The 17,936-nt window shown below is 43.3% G+C and overlaps 1 protein-coding gene across 1 annotated transcript in view; it reads left to right on the top strand.

Moving 5' to 3' along the window:
* LOC124595229 (apyrase-like) overlaps nucleotides 1-16,185 on the top strand; it is a 162,959-nt gene extending 146,774 nt beyond the window's left edge. The window contains exons 7-9 of the mRNA XM_047133884.1: nucleotides 3,296-3,469; nucleotides 11,311-11,511; nucleotides 15,919-16,185. Of these exons, the coding sequence (XP_046989840.1) occupies nucleotides 3,296-3,469; nucleotides 11,311-11,511; nucleotides 15,919-16,010 (467 nt within the window). The 3' untranslated portion in view covers nucleotides 16,011-16,185. The remainder of the gene's footprint in view (nucleotides 1-3,295; nucleotides 3,470-11,310; nucleotides 11,512-15,918) is intronic.
* Nucleotides 16,186-17,936: the final 1,751 nt, after the last annotated feature.

The raw sequence follows: 17,936 nt of genomic DNA, 5'->3' as shown, positions 1-17,936 counted from the left end.
AAAGTGTACAGCGCCAGATTTGCACCTGTTAATTTGTTTTCCTGCGTAAATCGGTTCCTCATTAACACATTAGCACATGTAACAAGTTTCGCTACGTACGATAATTACAGCCACCGTTAGAACCCCGTGAGAAGCTGCACGTTTGTTATAACCACCCGCAACAAATAAGACACATAATGAGTGATTATTCACAAAATTTACTTGAAACTGCTCTAGATGTTTCTGAGCTATATTTCTGTGTCAACCTTTTTCACCCCCACCTCTGAGGGGAGTAGACAACTTTTATCCCCACAGTGCTTCTTTCCACATATTAAGTGATGTATTTAGCAAGTTAGGTCGAAATTTGAGACGTTCATACATACATACATACATACAATTATTGTTATAAATTCATAGAGGTAGGGGTGTAAATGTGGAAACCCAGTTTGTTTTTGCTATATAAAAGAAATGTTTACTTCTCTTTCAGCTTCAAAAATCAGCCAAAGCTAATTCATAATGTTTTAGCAGTGATTGTAATATTACGAAACACAAAAACTAAATATGTTAAAAATTAAAAAAACATTTTCTGCTTGCACAACAACTAATTAATTTTTCAAGAAGTGCGGGTAATGGGGAAACGCCTTAAAATTGTGGGAACTGACTACTTCAAACGAAAACTATTAAAAATGTTAGAAACTATTTCATTTTATATTAAATTTAAATTACACAAAAATATTTTTAAACATAGCTGTAATAGAAAAATGCTTCATAAGCGAAGTTCACTTGCAAAAATCGCATATATAAATATCTCCTTCATTTCCAGCACACAGAGTGACTCCACAATTCTCCCCGAACGTCTCTGGAAAATGCGCCTCCACAAAAAATACAAATGGCATCTTCTTCAGTAGGTTTTTCTTCCCCAACTGGGAGATTCAAATCTGACTCACCTGAAGAGACAGTTGGTGCATTGGGCTCTTCATCTGAATCCTTAGAAAACTTAAACCGTTTTTTGTATGGTTTTCTAGTAGGAGCTTCACGTTTTTTCTTGCTTTTGGCCGGTGCCTTAGGAAGCTTCTGTTTTCCCTTCAGTAAGGAGTCTCCAAGGCGTGTTTTATAAGGCAACAGCTGATTTACCGGGCTTAAGACCTCTGTTGGAAAGCTTCCTCTATAGAGGAGGGATTGGCATGATATCTTGTGGAGACACTCACGTGTTTGATGAGGTTTTTGACAACGATGTTGACCTTCTGCTTTCTCTTTGGCCATCTTCACTTAGGCTGCCAGTTGTCACAGGTCTGAATGCTTTCTGAGTGTCTTCTTGTCTGAGGTCATTACTTCCACCTGGAGATGCTGGATTCTCATAAGTTCCTCTCAGACTTCTGGCCTCATCTAAAGCCTATGTGGAAGCTATAAAGTCGATTTCTGCAAAAAGAGTCCTGTCACATGGGAAAATTACAGTCTCCAAAAATCCTTTTGCAGCAGTAGAGGCACCCTGGTGGCACTTTTGGTAGGCTTTCCCAAACGTATGTCATATGTTCCTAAGAGCCGGCTGCTGTGCCGCAACCATTGGCGAACATACTCAGCGTAATAGGTTCTTAGAGTGATCATAAAGTTCTTATCAAGTGGCTGAGTTTTATGAGAGGTGTTAGGTGGAATGCTCACGATTGTAGCATGATTCTCTCTTGCACATTCTATAACTTGAAGGTTTCTGGCATGACTGTTATGCCCATCAAGAAATACCAACACAGGAGATTCTTTTGAGGGATGTGCCTTAGAAATTAAGTGGTCAAACCACTCGGATAAGAGCTCGGTTTGAATCCAGCCTGAAGGATTGTATTTAACAATTTTTCCAGGTGGTGCTCCTTTCAGTAGAGTATCAGTCCAGTTCTTCCTATGGAAGATCATCTCTGGTGGCATGAAAGTACCACCAGCACTTATACAGCATCTGACAGTCACCAGGGATCCTCGCTCTACTGATGTGAGAGCACCTACTTGACGTTTACCTTTCAGTCCAATTACATGTGGTATTCTGCTCTGGACGACAGAGAGCCCAGTCTCGTCCACATTGTACACATGATCAGCACTATAGGACTGTTTACTGTATTCAGCTTCCAAAATGTCAAAAAACTTGTCTGCAGTTCTTTGTTGAACCCGTTTGCTCTCTAGAATAGGTTTGTGGATTGTGAGTTTATTTCTGTGTCGTCTAAGAAAAAGGTCAAACGAAGTTCTACCTGCAGCATTTGAAGTAAAAGGATTATTAATATTATTCCTTTCCGCTAGCTGATATGCCATTCTCTCGATATCTAATCTGGTAAGGCCATAGAAGCGACTATCCATTTCAATGAGATACTGTAACAACTGCTTCTCAATAGCATCAGGTAGTACAGGCTTACGTACAAGTCTCAAAGAAACACTTTCTTCAGTTGACATATCACTATGCACAAACCTTTGAAGTGTCGTCTGAGGTAAACTGAAAAGCTTTTACTGCTCTTCTTAACCCCATCTGCTTTTCCCTTAAGGCTATTATAGCCTTAATCATGTTTTCAGCATCCCACTTCTTCACAATAGCTCTTGGTTTCCGATCAGTTAGCTTTCGTGGCATCTAGAAACAGACGCAAAACATATTAGAAGTAATGTATTTGACGTTGGTATTGTGGAAACGTTTCCACAATGCCATCGTATGTATGCTTCCACATTTCCTACACAATGGCCATTTTAAATTTCGGTGGATTACTTTAAGCAACTATCCATTTAAGGTTGACAAAGGACTGCTAAAACCTTCTCTGCACCTCCCTTTATAAGCTATCAGACGTAAAGAAAGATAACTACAAAATGTGTACCGGTAGATAAGTGTAATACCAAAACTCACCTCGAAAAAGGTTAAAAAAATGCGCGAACGTAAATTGCATCATTGTCACGGCGTCTGTTGCTCAAGTGACTGCTAACCCTCTACCGTGACAAACAGGAACTATTGCAACTATTTATGGCTGCCCCACTAGAGTGCAGCAGTCTGGAGGCCAGATACTAGACGTTTCCACATTACCCACACGCTTCCACATTTACACTCCTACCTTTATATATTTTTCTTCATTCTGCTTTTAGGACTGGCCAAGGTATAATTCGCCCTAAACCGACCATTTCCATAAAATATGGCGCATTGCTCACGAAATATATACAGAGCTAGAGAGCACGCAAAAGAACAGAAGTGCTGTCCTAACAAAAATCTTAAATACAAATTTTTGTGCATGATATATTATATTTCTGAAGAGCATGTTCTTATTAATATTAATGTACTGATATGAGTATTTCTTTATTGCAGCCATAACTTACAGCGATTTGATCACGGTGTTGCCGTTCGAGAACACGATAGACATCATCGAGATCACAGGGGCGACGCTGCGCAAAGCGCTGGAGTTCTCCGTAAACGACACGAACACGTGGAAGAGCAAGAGGCAGGGCCCGATCTACTTCAGATACCTCCTGCACTACTCCGGTGAGCGGCGCTGCAGTCATTTCACTTTTATTGCTCCATGATAGCGCTCAGTTTTAAGAAAATCGAGTTTTTCAAGCGTCTGAATGCTTAAGCCGCCGTCACTTATGAACTACTTGTCGTATAAATACATACTTTTGCAGGTACAGTGAGTGTTATGTTCCCCACTATGTGATTCCGTATGAAATGCAGCGAAAATTTACCTCCCACTCTACAAAAAGGCTACGTATTGCCTAAACTATGTCCACATGAACTGTTATCCAACTTAAACTCGAATGCTAATCTTTGGCTAAACAGACCCCAATATGAACTGAACTATAACACTTGTCTATGTACACTACAGGCCATTAAAATTGCTACACCAAGAAGAAAAGCAGATGATAAACTGGTATTCATCGGACGGATATATTATACTAGAACTGACATGTGATTACATTTTCACGCAATTTGGGTGCATAGATCCTGAGAAATCAGTATCCAGAACAACCACCTCTGGCCGTAATAACGGCCTTGATGCGCCTGGGCATTGAGTCAAACAGAGCTTGGATGGCGTGTACAGGTACAACTGCCCGTGCAGCTTCAACACGATACCAAAGTTCATCAAGAGTAGCGACTGGCGTATTGTGACGAGCCAGTTGCTCGGTCACCATTGACAAGACGTTTTCAATTGGTGAGAGATATAGAGAATGCGCTGGCCAGGGCAGCAGTCGAACATTTTCTGTATCCAGAAAGGTCCGTACAGGACCTGCAACATGCGGTCGTGCATTATCCTGCTGAAATCTAGGGTTTCGCAGGGATCGAATGAAGGGTAGAGCCACGGGTCGTAACACGTCTGAAATGTAAAGTCCACTGTTCAACGTGCCGTCAAAGCGAACAAGAGGTGACCGAGACGTGTAACCAATGGCACCCCATACCATCACGCCGGGTGATACGCCAGTATGGCGATGACGAATACACGCTTCCAATGTGCGTTCACCGCGATGTCGCCAAACACGGATGCGACCATCATGATGCTTTAAACCTGGATTTAGCCGAAAAAATGACGTTTTGCCATTCGTGCACCCAGGTTCGTCGTTGAGTACGCCATCGCAGGCGCTCCTGTCTGTGATGCAGCGTCAAGGGTAACCGCAGCCATGGTCTCCGAGCTGATAGTCCATGCTGCTGCAAACGTCGTCGAACTGTTGGTGCAGTTTGTTGTTTTCTTGCAAACGTCCCCATCTGTTGACTCAGGGATCGAGACGTGGCTGCACGATCCGTTACAGCCATGCGGATAAGATGCCTGTCATCTCGGCTGCTAGTGATACGAGGCCGTTGGGATCCAGCACGGCGTTCCGTATTACCCTCCTGAACCCACCGATTCCATATTCTGCTAACAGTCATAGGATCTCGATCAACGCGAGCAGCAATGTCGCAATACGATAAACCGCAATCGTGATAGGCTACAATCCGACCTTTATCAAAGTCGAAACGTGACGGTACGCATTTCTCCTCCTTACACGAGGAATCACAACAACGTTTCAGCATGCAACGCCGGTCAACTGCTGTTTGTGTATGAGTAATCGATTGGAAACTTTCCTTACGTCTGCACGCTGTAGGTGTCGCCACCGGCGCCAACCTCGTCTGAATGCTCTGAAAACCTAATCATTTGGGTATCACAGCATCTTCTTCCTGTCGGTTAAATTTCGCGTCTGTAGCACGTCATCTTCATGGTGTAGCAATTTTAATGGCCAGTTGTGTATTAAATGCGCAACTGAAGTACAAAAATTATCTGGCCCCAATCAGAACTTCCACTTACCTCGCGTGTTTGCAACATTTTTGCAGATTTCTCGAAAGCACAACAGCAAGCAGGCAGCGGCTGAGCTTATAACCCTACCACTACTATTGTAATTTAGTATGTTTTTAGCTAAATAACAGAAAAAAAATGGTTCAAATGGCTCTGAGCACTATGGGACTTAACTTCTGAGGTCATCAGTCCCCTAGAACTTAGAACTACTTAAACCTAACTAACCTAAGGACATCACACACATCCATGCCCGAGACAGGATTCAAACCTGCGACTGTAGCAGTCGCGCGGCTCCCGACTGTAGCGCCTAGAACCACTCGGCCACTCCGGCCGGCTAAATAACAGAAAACCCTGTCTCTATGTTGCCACGTATAACACTCTTTCTACAATTAGTTTGGTTTACAAATAAAGTACACTATGGGAGGATAGTCCTGTTAATAGCAAAAGCTATCCAATAGAGGTACCCTTTTTACAGCATTTGACCGTGTGTTGTGTCTAATGGATAAGTAAATCAGACTATTCAATTCTTTTCGTAAGATCTTACCCAGCGGTTAGAAAGAAACGCAGTATCACTAGTATTATACTGAAGCTAGGCCACTCAGTTCCAAGTTCACTTAATGGTTCCAAATATATACTAACGGAAGCCAGCCTATCCAGGCAAAGAAACACTGAAGTTTCGGAAAAGCACAAGAATGAATTTTGCATATTTTCTTGCTATTGTTTAAGTTGCTTCTCCAAATAAATATTACTCAACTTAAACAATGTTGGACTACACCCTTATAGATTACGTTTTTAAAAGAGAAAAAGCCCAGTAGATACCTTCAAGGAAGCTAAAAAAAATTGGCCCGGGGGGGAGGGGGGGGGGGGAGGGAGAAATTTAGAAATGCACTTTGCATAATCAGTAAACATGAATACTAAGATACTTAGATACTAAAGCACACACTTTTTATACTTCAAGAAAACCTCTTTCTTACTGGAATTATCTTTCAAAAACTACTATTCTTTGAACTAATTCTATATAGTCATTTAAAGAATCTGTTAACTTGGCTTCACTCTGCTTGAATTTTACATAAGCAAACTTTTACTATAAGAGTTTGCAATAGTTAAGAAAACCTTCGCAAAATTTACACAAAAACTATTTAAATGGTGCCTCTTTATATTAACTTGGCACCTCGTAAGTCTGTAAAACAGGATACTGCATTAATCAAACGCGAGGAAGGAACCCTATACAGGTGTATGATTAGGATGAAGTAACAGACTGAACCAGTTTCTTTAAAGTTCCAGAATGATTATTCACTAAAAACAAAAATAAAAAAAAAATAAAAGTAAAAACAGTTTAAATTAATGGTTCACGCTGCACAAAAGTAAAATACAAAAAAAAAATCTTATTTGGTGGATGTAGGCTTGGGTGTGACGAGCAACATTGGCAGTATACTACCCACATTTCGACCCGCAAGTATTTTGTTGTATAGGCCCAATTTCTCTTCTTGGCGTCGTTCAATTTTACCTACAGTAGTCCAGCAACTCGCAGCTATGCCGTGAGCCGTTTTCAGTCTTAATCCGAGGCATTTTTGTGCAAATTTGTAGCCAAAGCTTCTCCTGCTCCACAAGGGTGTTGCCTCCATCACTGCTGCCCACAGACTGTGTGACTTACTTCCTGTGCTTGCTCTAGGTAGCGCGTCAATTCGCCCGTGCCGCTTTTTCCACTACCCAGAGCCACTTTCGTTTCAAACAAAAGCACACTGGCTTTTACCCTAATACCTATTTCTTATGTTGTTCCTAAGCGTGACCATTTCTTACAACTGCCAAATTTACATCAACATGAACAGTTTATACACACAAATATTTTTAAATACAAAATGTCATAAGAAACAATTTAACAGTATTTTACATACATTACTTACATACAATGTAAAGAATGTCAACATCCAGCACACTTTACTTTACACATACAGAAAATTTAGTACCACTATGCGAAAATTTTAAAGCAAAAAAATAAAAAAATTTAGATGAACCATAAACAAATAGTGTTATAAGCTAGATTACTGTTTTTACGCCGGCCGCTGTGGCCGAGCGGTTCTGGGCGCATTAGTCCAGAACCGCGCTGCTGCTACAGTCGCAGATTCGAATCCTGCCTCGAGCATGGGTGTGTGTGATGTCCTTACGTTAGTTAGGTTCAAGTAGTTCTAAGTCTAGGGGCCTGATGACCTCAGATGTTAAGTCCCATAGTGCTCAGAGCCATTTGAACCATTTGAAATTTTCACTCTGCAGCGGAATGTGCCCTGATATGAAACTTCCTGGCAGATTAAAACTGTGTGCTGGACCGAGACTCGAACTCCAGACCGTTGCCTTTCGCAGGAAGTGCTCTACCAACAGAGCTACCCAAGCACGACTCACGACCCGTCCCCACAGCTTTACTTCCGCCAGTACCCCGTCTCCTACCTTCCAAACTTTACAGAAGCTCTCCTGCGAAACTTGCGGAATTAGCACTCCTGGAAGAAAGGAAAATGCGGGGACATGGCTCAGCCAGGAATTTTCGTATCAGCCTTCACTCCGCTCCGAGTGAAAATTTCATTCTGGAAACATCCCCCAGGCTGTGGCTAAGCCATTTCTCCCCAGTATCCTTTCTTCCAAGAGTGCTAGTTCCACAAGTTTTGCAGGTTACCTTCTGTGAAGTTTGAAAGGTAGGAGACGAGGTACTGGCAGAAGTAAAGCCGGGATGGCCGAGCGGTTCTAGGCGCTACAGTCTGGAGCCGCGCGACTGCTACGGTCGCACGTTCGAATCCTGCCTCGGGCATGGATGTGTGTGATGTCTTTAGGTTAGTTAGGTTTAAGTAGTTCTAAGTTCTAGGGGACTGATGACCTCAGAAGTTAAGTCCCATAGAGCTCAGAACCATCTGAACCATTTTTTTGTAGCGCCTAGAACCGCTGGCCACTCCGGCCGGCTGAAAATTTCATTTTAGCAATTAACCATCCCTGTATTGACCGACCAAGTGCATGGTACTCCATCCAACAAACTGACATGAGAGACCTGTACAATGTGATGTATCCACGTTTTCGTGCTTTCATTCAACATTCTGGTGGTTGCACTGCTTAGTAATGTACCAGCATTTCATATTTGCAGTGGCTTATCTCGCTCTTATATTAATCTGTGATCTTGCAGGGTTAATCACTTAAATTTGTTACCTAGGCAAATGTATTCCAGAAATTTCATTACCCTACATTAATTACTTTTTGGCATTATAATTTTCTTTCCTGTCAGTGTATATTAGTATAGATCCTGTAATACGTCGCACTACTTCCAGGTATTTATCAGGAAAGTGACTGACTGCTGTATCTGCGGTAGCAGAGACAAAATGCGAACGATATTCCTCAATCTGTTTTATTGGGGAAAACCAATAAACAAGAACATTGCCGATGTCGACGAAGTAGGTGAAGCTAAACACAATTTAGGCAAGAAACAGAGTATGGTTTCCACTTCGGATCTTGTAACAGAAAAATAACAAAATAAAAAGTTTTCCTCAAAAGTCTCTTGCTCGAGAAAGTCCACCAAAGAAAAGACGGAAACAAAACTACTAGAGAGCGGTCCGCACGGCATTACCACAAAGCTGTCCAGGGAGGATAGACCACCGTTACAATACAGTCTATAGGCACAGTCCGAAGATACGACTCCTGGCGCTTTGGGACTGCCAGCGGAGGAGACGCGTGGATGTTGCGGCGAGGATGGCAGATCTCTACGTGTCGAATTGCCTCCTGGCCGCTGGAGCGCCGGCTTATAAGGCATCTTGCCGATTTTCGATCACGTGAGTGGCGTAGGAAAATATTCCTCTGCTGTCCATCCGGCGCGCTCGGGTAGCGGGTCCTGGCGGCTGTGTTTTTATCTCAGCCATTTAACAACCCTACCACAACAAAGGTCAAAAATTAATTATGGTTGTGGTGTTGCTCACGCTGCTAAATACTGCATTTTCGGGCAACAACAAAGTTATATTATGTGGCAGGTGTCATTAGAGCACAGTTAATAAAGTCATTTAATGAAATAATGGATAAACTAGGCACTCATCTTTTCGTGTTTCCAACGCTAGTCTCGTTGTGAATTCATGGCTCTATCGTCGAAAATCTAGGTAGTGATGATTCCAAGCTCGGATGCAAAGAGGCCTAGATGTTATTGTGCGATATTCAAAAGTTTTATAGATACACTCCTGGAAATGGAAAAAAGAACACATTGACACCGGTGTGTCAGACCCACCATACTTGCTCCGGACACTGCGAGAGGGCTGTACAAGCAATGATCACACGCACGGCACAGCAGACACACCAGGAACCGCGGTGTTGGCCGTCGAATGGCGCTAGCTGCGCAGCATTTGTGCACCGCCGCCGTCAGTGTCAGCCAGTTTGCCGTGGCATACGGAGCTCCATCGCAGTCTTTAACACTGGTAGCATGCCGCGACAGCGTGGACGTGAACCGTATGTGCAGTTGACGGACTTTGAGCGAGGGCATATAGTGGGCATGCGGGAGGCCGGGTGGAGGACTATTCGCAACCGTCTCCATGAAGCTGGGCTACGGTCCCGCACACCGTTAGGCCGCCTTCCGCTCACGCCCCAACATCGTGCAGCCCGCCTCCAGTGGTGTCGCGACAGGCGTGAATGGACGGACGAATGGAGACGTGTCGTCTTCAGCGATGAGAGTCGCTTCTGCCTTGGTGCCAATGATGGTCGTATGCGTGTTTGGCGCCGTGCAGGTGAGCGCCACAATCAGGACTGCATACGACCGAGGCACACAGGGCCAACACCCGGCATCATGGTGTGGGGAGCGATCTCCTACACTGGCCGTACACCACTGGTGATCGTCGAGGGGACACTGAATAGTGCACGGTACATCCAAACCGTCATCGAACCCATCGTTCTACCATTCCTAGACCGGCAAGGGAACTTGCTGTTCCAACAGGACAATGCACGTCCGCATGTATCCCATGCCACCCAACGTGCTCTAGAAGGTGTAAGTCAACTACCCTGGCCAGCAAGATCTCCGGATCTGTCCCCCATTGAGCATGTTTGGGACTGGATGAAGCGTCGTCTCACGCGGTCTGCACGTCCAGCACGAACGCTGGACCAACTGAGGCGCCAGGTGGAAATGGCATGGCAAGCCGTTCCACAGGACTACATCCAGCATCTCTACGATCGTCTCCATGGGAGAATAGCAGCCTGCATTGCTGCGAAAGGTGGATATACACTGTACTAGTGCCGACATTGTGCATGCTCTGTTGCCTGTGTCTATGTGCCTGTGGGCCTGTCAGTGTGATCATGTGATGTATCTGACCCCAGGAATGTGTCAATAAAGTTTCCCCTTCCTGGGACAATGAATTCACGGTGTTCTTATTTCAATTTCCAGGAGTGTATGTTTCACAAACCATTCTTGAAGATTAAACCTTTGAAAGTTAGCACAATGGTGATGTAAAAAAGTAATCAGCACTCCGAATTTGAGTTACACTTCTTTTTTATTACTTTTGTTGCAGTATCATGTAACACACCATACATCACATTATAAAACATACTTGAAAATATCTTCCTCACTGTTGAAGTTCACATTTTATGAACTGACGACAATTTGCGTCTTTGCAACATGACGACCAAGACTTGACTCTCTAATAACCGCTTACGCGCCCAAAAATCAGAGTTACAGATACGTCGAAGATCATAGTGACAAAAAGAGAGGATTCACATAAGAATAATATCATTGCAATATAAACATATCGATGTGTCAAAGTACCTCTACATTAATGAAATCAAATCTGAAAGTTGTCTCAGAAATATGTTAACTACTTCACGGAAACACAGTAGAATATTGCTGGTATGGAGAGGTTGAGGTGAGGTGCCGTAAAGGTTACGTAATTCAAGTACCATTACAGACACCAGCCTCGGTCGTACCGTAAACATCTGCTCTCGTTTCACTCGCTGTGATGAAGGCATCCCGCATCTCTGTTCTGTCATGCGGGATGCCGATGTCGCAGGCGTACGGGACGTCCGCTGCACTGACACCCTATGGGGTTTCCACTGCCGGCAGGTCTGCGCGTGGAGATCGACGTACGGCAGCCGGTGGGGCAGCGCGTGACGCGAGTGTCTGTGCTGTGCGCGGCCTGCGACGTCCCGCGCTACGAACCGCTGAAGGACGACGCCTGGTACCGCGTGGCCGTCAACTCCTTCCTGGCCGAGGGCGGCGACGCCTTCTACATGCTCCGGGACGAGGCGCGCAGCCGCACCATAGGTCAGTCTCTGCCATCTCTCTCACTGTACTGCGCTCTGTTCTCCTTAGGCGCCCTCGAATATCTGTGCTGGTGGCAAACACTGAACTAATCCTCTACGCTACATCCGATAGGTCCCAACTGTCTTTCCCAGCTTCATATTAACCAGCTGGACATTAAGTGCGGAAAGTTCAAGTAGATGGTTTGAGCTGCCCGTACTCTATTTCAATCAAAAGTTGTGATTACATCTGTTGTCCAGACTTCCATCTCTCCAGCTACAAGCAACCCATCCCTCCGTCTAACACAGTAAAGCATTTAAACTAACTCTCTACAGGAAACTGACTTAAAATGCACACCGCTTTCCCATCCAGCACAAAACCTGAAACAGAATAAAACTACTTTTGGGACACACGAGTTTTCTACATCCTTCTGTTATTATCCTCACCCACAAATCGCTCGTCCACCCCACCTTAATTCCTGGCCACATTGCCTGGATCTCCACCTCTCCTAAATTCTACAAATCCCTTGGACTCTTGGAAAGACATGGACTCTGCCTCGCCTTCCCCATCTGCCTACCCTCTCCAACTCGCTTATTGCTCTAACTCATCCTCTTCCCGCATCTTGTTCTCTTCTTCGAGGACCTTCGGATAAAATACTTTAATCACAAAACTCAGCCCTGCTATCCAATATCCCACAGCTTAGTTATCAAACCAGGTACCCTGATGCGCCACTACATCCATATTCCACATATTTATCACCTATAAATCCCTCATCCGCCACACACGATTTTGTGCCAACGTTTCCTGGATCTCTGCGTCCCCTAAATTCTAAAAATCCCTTGGACCCTCGCGTGCCATATTTAGCTACCTTCTCCTGCTCGCATGTTGTACTAACTCATCCACTTCCCACATCTTCTTCTCTTCCTCGAGCACCTTGAATTCAAATACGTTAATCACAAAACCCAGTCGCGGTATCCAGTATCCCACAGCCCAATCACGAAACCTGGTTCCCTGATGCGCCACTACATCCACATTCCATGCATTCATTATCCTTCATCTTCCGCCTGAATTAAACGCAATCTTTCCCGAGATATACCCATCCTTCAAACCTTAGTCACAACGTTCCACCTCACACTGTTCTCCCATTTTCCTCCAACCCTCCTCCTTCGCCTCATCGACTTTTAGTCGTTACCTGCCGATCCACAGATCATCACAGCCATACACATTATTGCACGTACTTCACGACCATGATAATTTTCATGCACTTCCAGCATCGCCATTACACCATAGCATCATTAATGTCACCATTAATGATTGTATTTTAATTGTTCTAAAAAATCATGTAAAAAATTTATTTAAATGCAAATCAGTTTTTAATACACTCTTAGACAAAAAAATGACGCACCACCAAGGAATTACCCGAATGAGGCAGAAATCAGCAGATATGACAGGCAATCAAATGATTACAATTTCAAAGAAATTGTGTGATTTATTCAAGTGAATGACCTTCAGAAAGTAAGCAAGTCAATGACGCTTTGGTCCACCTCTAGACCTTAAGCAAGAATTTATTCGACCTGGATTCATGGACAAAGTCACTGGGCTATCGTGCCAAATTCTGTCCTACTGGCGCGTCAGGTCGTCAAGATCTGGAGCTGGTTGGGAGGCCCTGCCCATAGTGCTCCAAACGCTCTCAACTGCGTAGAGATCTGGTGACTTTGCTGGCCAAGGTATGGTTTGTAAAACACGGAGACAAGCAGTAGAAACTCTCGCCGTTGTAGGCGTACGTTTTTAGGACTTTGTACACGTTTCTGAGCTAGTTATTCACTTTATCGAAAGTATACAACAGTGCCTACCTCTGATTTCTCCTATAGTTAATTTTGAGTCTTCATTTAGGAACTGACTGGGAATTGCTTTTCCATGTACTCCAATTATTGCTTTCCGCTCCTTGACCCGGTTCGCGTATTTCCTGCTGCCACGCTATTGAGATCACGGACGTGTTCTATAACGTAAAATACCGTACAACTCATTTTAAAGCCGCTAGGTTCAATCCTTTCATGAAACGTATTTGCGATCTTCATATATTCCTGTGCTAGTTGTTTCATTATCATATATTTGTGCCCACGCTTCGTTCTCTACACATCACTTTCCGATACTTAAAATTGTGAATAGTCTGTCCGCTTGCTCCAGTTACCTGTTCCACTCCCATGATGCGATTAGCACTTTGTTTTTGTTGACCGGTTCCTTAAAAGTATGCTACTGACCTCGCTACGGCTGTATGGACATTAGTTCCCATAATTCCCATCCATAGCGCCACTTCATCTACATCTACATACATATTCCGCAATCCACCATACAGTGCGTGGCGGAGGGTACCTTGTACCACAACTAGCATCTTCTCCCCCTGTTCCACTCCCAAACAGAACGAGGGAAAAATGACTGTCTATATGCCTCTGTACGAGCCCTAATCTCTCTTATCTTTGAATTCTTTCCGCGAAATATAAGTTGGCGGCAGTAAAATTGTACTGCAGGCAGCCTGCAATGCTGGATCTCTAAATTTCCTTAGTACCGATTCACGAAAAGAGCGCCTCCTTTCCTCTAGAAACTCCCACCCGAGTTCCTGAAGCATTTCCGTAACACTCGCGTGATGATCAAACCTACCAGTAACAAATCTAGCAGCCCGCCTCTGAATCGCTTCTATGTCCTCCCTCAATCCGACCTGATAGGAATCCCAAACGCTCGAGCAGTACTCAAGAATAGGTCGTATTAGCGTTTTATAAGCGGTCTCCTTTACAGATGAACCACATCTTCCCAAAATTCTGCCAATGAACCGAAGACGACTATCCGCCTTCCCCACAACTGCCATTACATGCTTGTCCCACTTCATATCGCTCTGCAATGTTACGCCCAAATATTTAATCGACGTGACTGTGTCAAGCGCTATACTACTAATGGAGTATTCAAACATTACAGGAGTCTTTTTTCCTATTCATCTGCATTAATTTACATTTATCTATATTTAGAGTTAGCTGCCATGCTTTACACCAATCAAAAATCCTGTCCAAGTCATCTTGTATCCTCCTACAGTCACTCAACGACGACACCTTCCCGTACACCACAGCATCATCAGCAAACAGTCGCACATCGCTGTCCACCCTATCCAAAAGATCATTTATGTAGATAGAAAACAACAGTGGACCTACCAGACTTCTCTGGGGCGCTCCAGATGATACCCTCACCTCCGATGAACACTCACCATCGAGGACAACGTACTGGGTTCTTTTACTTAAGAAGTCTTCGAGCCATTCACATACTTGGGAACCAATCCCATATGCTCGTACCTTAGTTAGGAGTCTGTAGTGGGGCACCGAGTCAAACGCTTTCCGGAAGTCGAGGAATATGTCATCCGTCTGATACCCTTCATCTATGGTTCGCAAGATATCATGTGAAAAAAGGACGAGTTGCGTTTCGCAGGAGCGATGCTTTCTAAAGCCATGCAGATACATGGACAGCAACTTTCCTGTCTGTTGTCGTCGGTATTAACTTATCTGATTTATCAACAGGTTTTGTGTTTTGTTGTTTTATATACTTCCACCAGCACTCTGAAACCAACTTCAAGTTATGCATGCCACTGGCTGACTGGCTCATGTTCTGGCGTGATGTCTGCACTCCTTGTTTCGCTTCTTTGTACTAGTTTTATGCAGACATTGAACTACATGTAGGCATCTAAGAGCTCTTATTGTATTAATTGACTCGGTGTTGTATTATTTATTATTCCTGCATATATATTTTTAGGACCTTGGCATTGTGCTGTATGCACTTTATTATTGATACTCGCAAATAAAGCGGTAGGGGTAAGTGTGTACTGTTTTCTGTCTATAATTTTTAAAAATATTTTTAAACTTTTTGCCCTAAGTTTTAATATTCTTATCTGACTCCAACTTATTGTGATGTAGTTTCCTGTACAGCCTTCTGAATAAGGGCACAAAGTGCCCTAAAATGGTCAAGAAATTAAATTTCTTATATGCAACTGGTTGCTTATTATATCATTATACAGTTTTCTTTTATCAAAGTTCATAGTCAGATTTTGTGATTACAATAAGTTTCAGACAAGACATGATTTTCTGAATATTCATGCAGCTAAATTAATCTATTCATTCTCACAGTTGAATTTTTGCCACCAACAGTTATCATTAAGCAACTGTACTTACATGTTCACTCTCTGATCGACTTTTACTTTCACTCTCAAAACCAAATCGAAAGTTTCGGAATTCAGTAAATTAAGTATCATCGTGGTATTCCCGTAAATACTTTAGTCATCTGCTAATGGATTCTTCATAATCACCTGTCGTTTTTAGCTGCATGTCAGTCAGGTGTCTTGAAAAGTGACAGATCTTGGACAGAGCGCTGACGCTTGTGTATTGGTGCCCACAGGCCGCGTCGACGTGGACGTGATGCTGGACTACATGGCGAGGTTCAGCCCCATCGTGCAAGGCCTGGACGGGCGCACCGTCGTGCTGTCGTGACGCCGCGGTGACCTCTGGAGGCCTCTGAGGCCAGCGCCTTCCCCGACTGTGATGTTTATCTAACTGTTGTCTACTTATGACTGTTCTGTGCTTTGTAATTAACGACGATATCTTTCCCAAAAACAAAATAAATCGTATGTCTAACACTGTTGCTGCTATAGCAGATGGAACTTTATCCTCTATGAAATCTAGATATCATTTTAATTGAAGCAGCTGTGGATTCTTGGTGAAACATCATAAATTAACTAAACAAACTCTGTTTTTTGCCTTGTTTCACAAATTTTACCATTGTTACTGTACAACCTAGGTTACGCGTTATAAGCCCATTTTCAAGTACATTAATGATTCCCAAAGATGATAATGCACAAATAAACATGATGATAAGGCAAAGAATGTAATCTCAACTTCATAATGTATCGATCCATGGCTTCATGTAAAATTACTTCAATGATCATTTTTAACAAATTACGTATGGAATTACGCAACTCAGCAGTTACACTAACATGACTAAACATACCTTTGAATAAAGATATGCATCAGCCAAGAACTTTTTACCTACTGATCGATTGAGGCCCAAAGGTTTACTTCTATCTTGGAGTTCTGATAGCATCTATAAAAGGTGAATAACTGAATTCTGTTTGCTCGTTTAACTGTAGGTGTGGGAATGTACACATGTGTTTTTTAATTTCAAAAATTTCTATGTGATTGAGTTTAGCCCCCTTTTCCTCTGTGTGTAAGACTTGCAGGAAAGTGTGTGAATTCCTAAGGGACCAAGCTGCTGAGGTCATCGGTCCCTAGACTTACACACTACTTAAACCAACTTAGGCGAAGAACAAACACACACACACACACACACACACACACACACACACACACACACACACATGCCCGAGGGAGGACTCGAACCTCCGGCAGGAGCTGCCGCGCAATCCGTGACGTGGCGCCCCAAACCACGCAGCCACTCCGCGTGGCTAAGACTTGCACATCTATTATGTATTTGCGGCTTTTGTTAAGGCAATGTTCTGAAAAGGCTGAACCAGGCTTCTTCAGTCTCCAACTTCTATGATGTTCTTTAAGCCTGGTGCAGATTGACCTCCCCATCAGCTCAATGTAGCAAGACTGACACTCTCGGCATGTGATTTCATGAACCCCACTTTATGTGATGGCTGGTTGTTTATCTTTTGTGTTGAATAAGCAACTACCTATTATCTGAGGGCACACAAAACATTTTGCCTTCAAAATGTTACATCAAGCGACGGATCGATACATTAAGAAGTTGAGATGGCTATCTTTGAGTTATCATCACGTTCATCTGTGCATTATCATCCTCGGAAGTCAGTAATGTACTTGAAAATGGGCTTATAACCCGAAACCTAGGTTGTACAGCAACAGTAATAAAATTTTTGAAACAAGGCAAGAAACAGTGTTTGTTTAGTTAAATCTAAATGTACTTGTGTATCTGACGATATCAAACTGCAAAACATTTCCGGGATCAAACGGCGACTGACCGTTTCTTATTAATTACGAAATGCAAATTAAGAGTACAGAAATTGCATAATTGTAGGAATTTTAAAAAGATGGGACCTATATGGATTGAAACAGCCAGATGTTACCGCGAGTTTCAAGGAGAACTATAGGCAACGACTGACTGAAGAAGCCGAAATAAATACAATAAAAGATGAAGCGCTAGGTCTCAGAGAAGGCAGGAGAGAAACAACTGGGACAAAAGACAGCGTCCAGGAAGAGTCCTTGAATAGCATTGAGGCATTGTTTTTAATTGATGAAGAAAGAAGAAAATGCGGAAATGATGTATTCAATAAGTCAAGGCCCTTTAATTAATGAAAGAAGGAAATATCAAACTGCAGCAAAGGAAGCATGTAAAAGTGGTCAAAAATGACTGACAGCAAGCGCAGAAAGGCCCAGTGG

Source organism: Schistocerca americana, chromosome 2 (assembly GCF_021461395.2).
Source record: "Schistocerca americana isolate TAMUIC-IGC-003095 chromosome 2, iqSchAmer2.1, whole genome shotgun sequence".
Lineage (NCBI taxonomy): Eukaryota > Metazoa > Arthropoda > Insecta > Orthoptera > Acrididae > Schistocerca > Schistocerca americana.
This window is presented reverse-complemented; position numbering and strand designations above follow the sequence as displayed.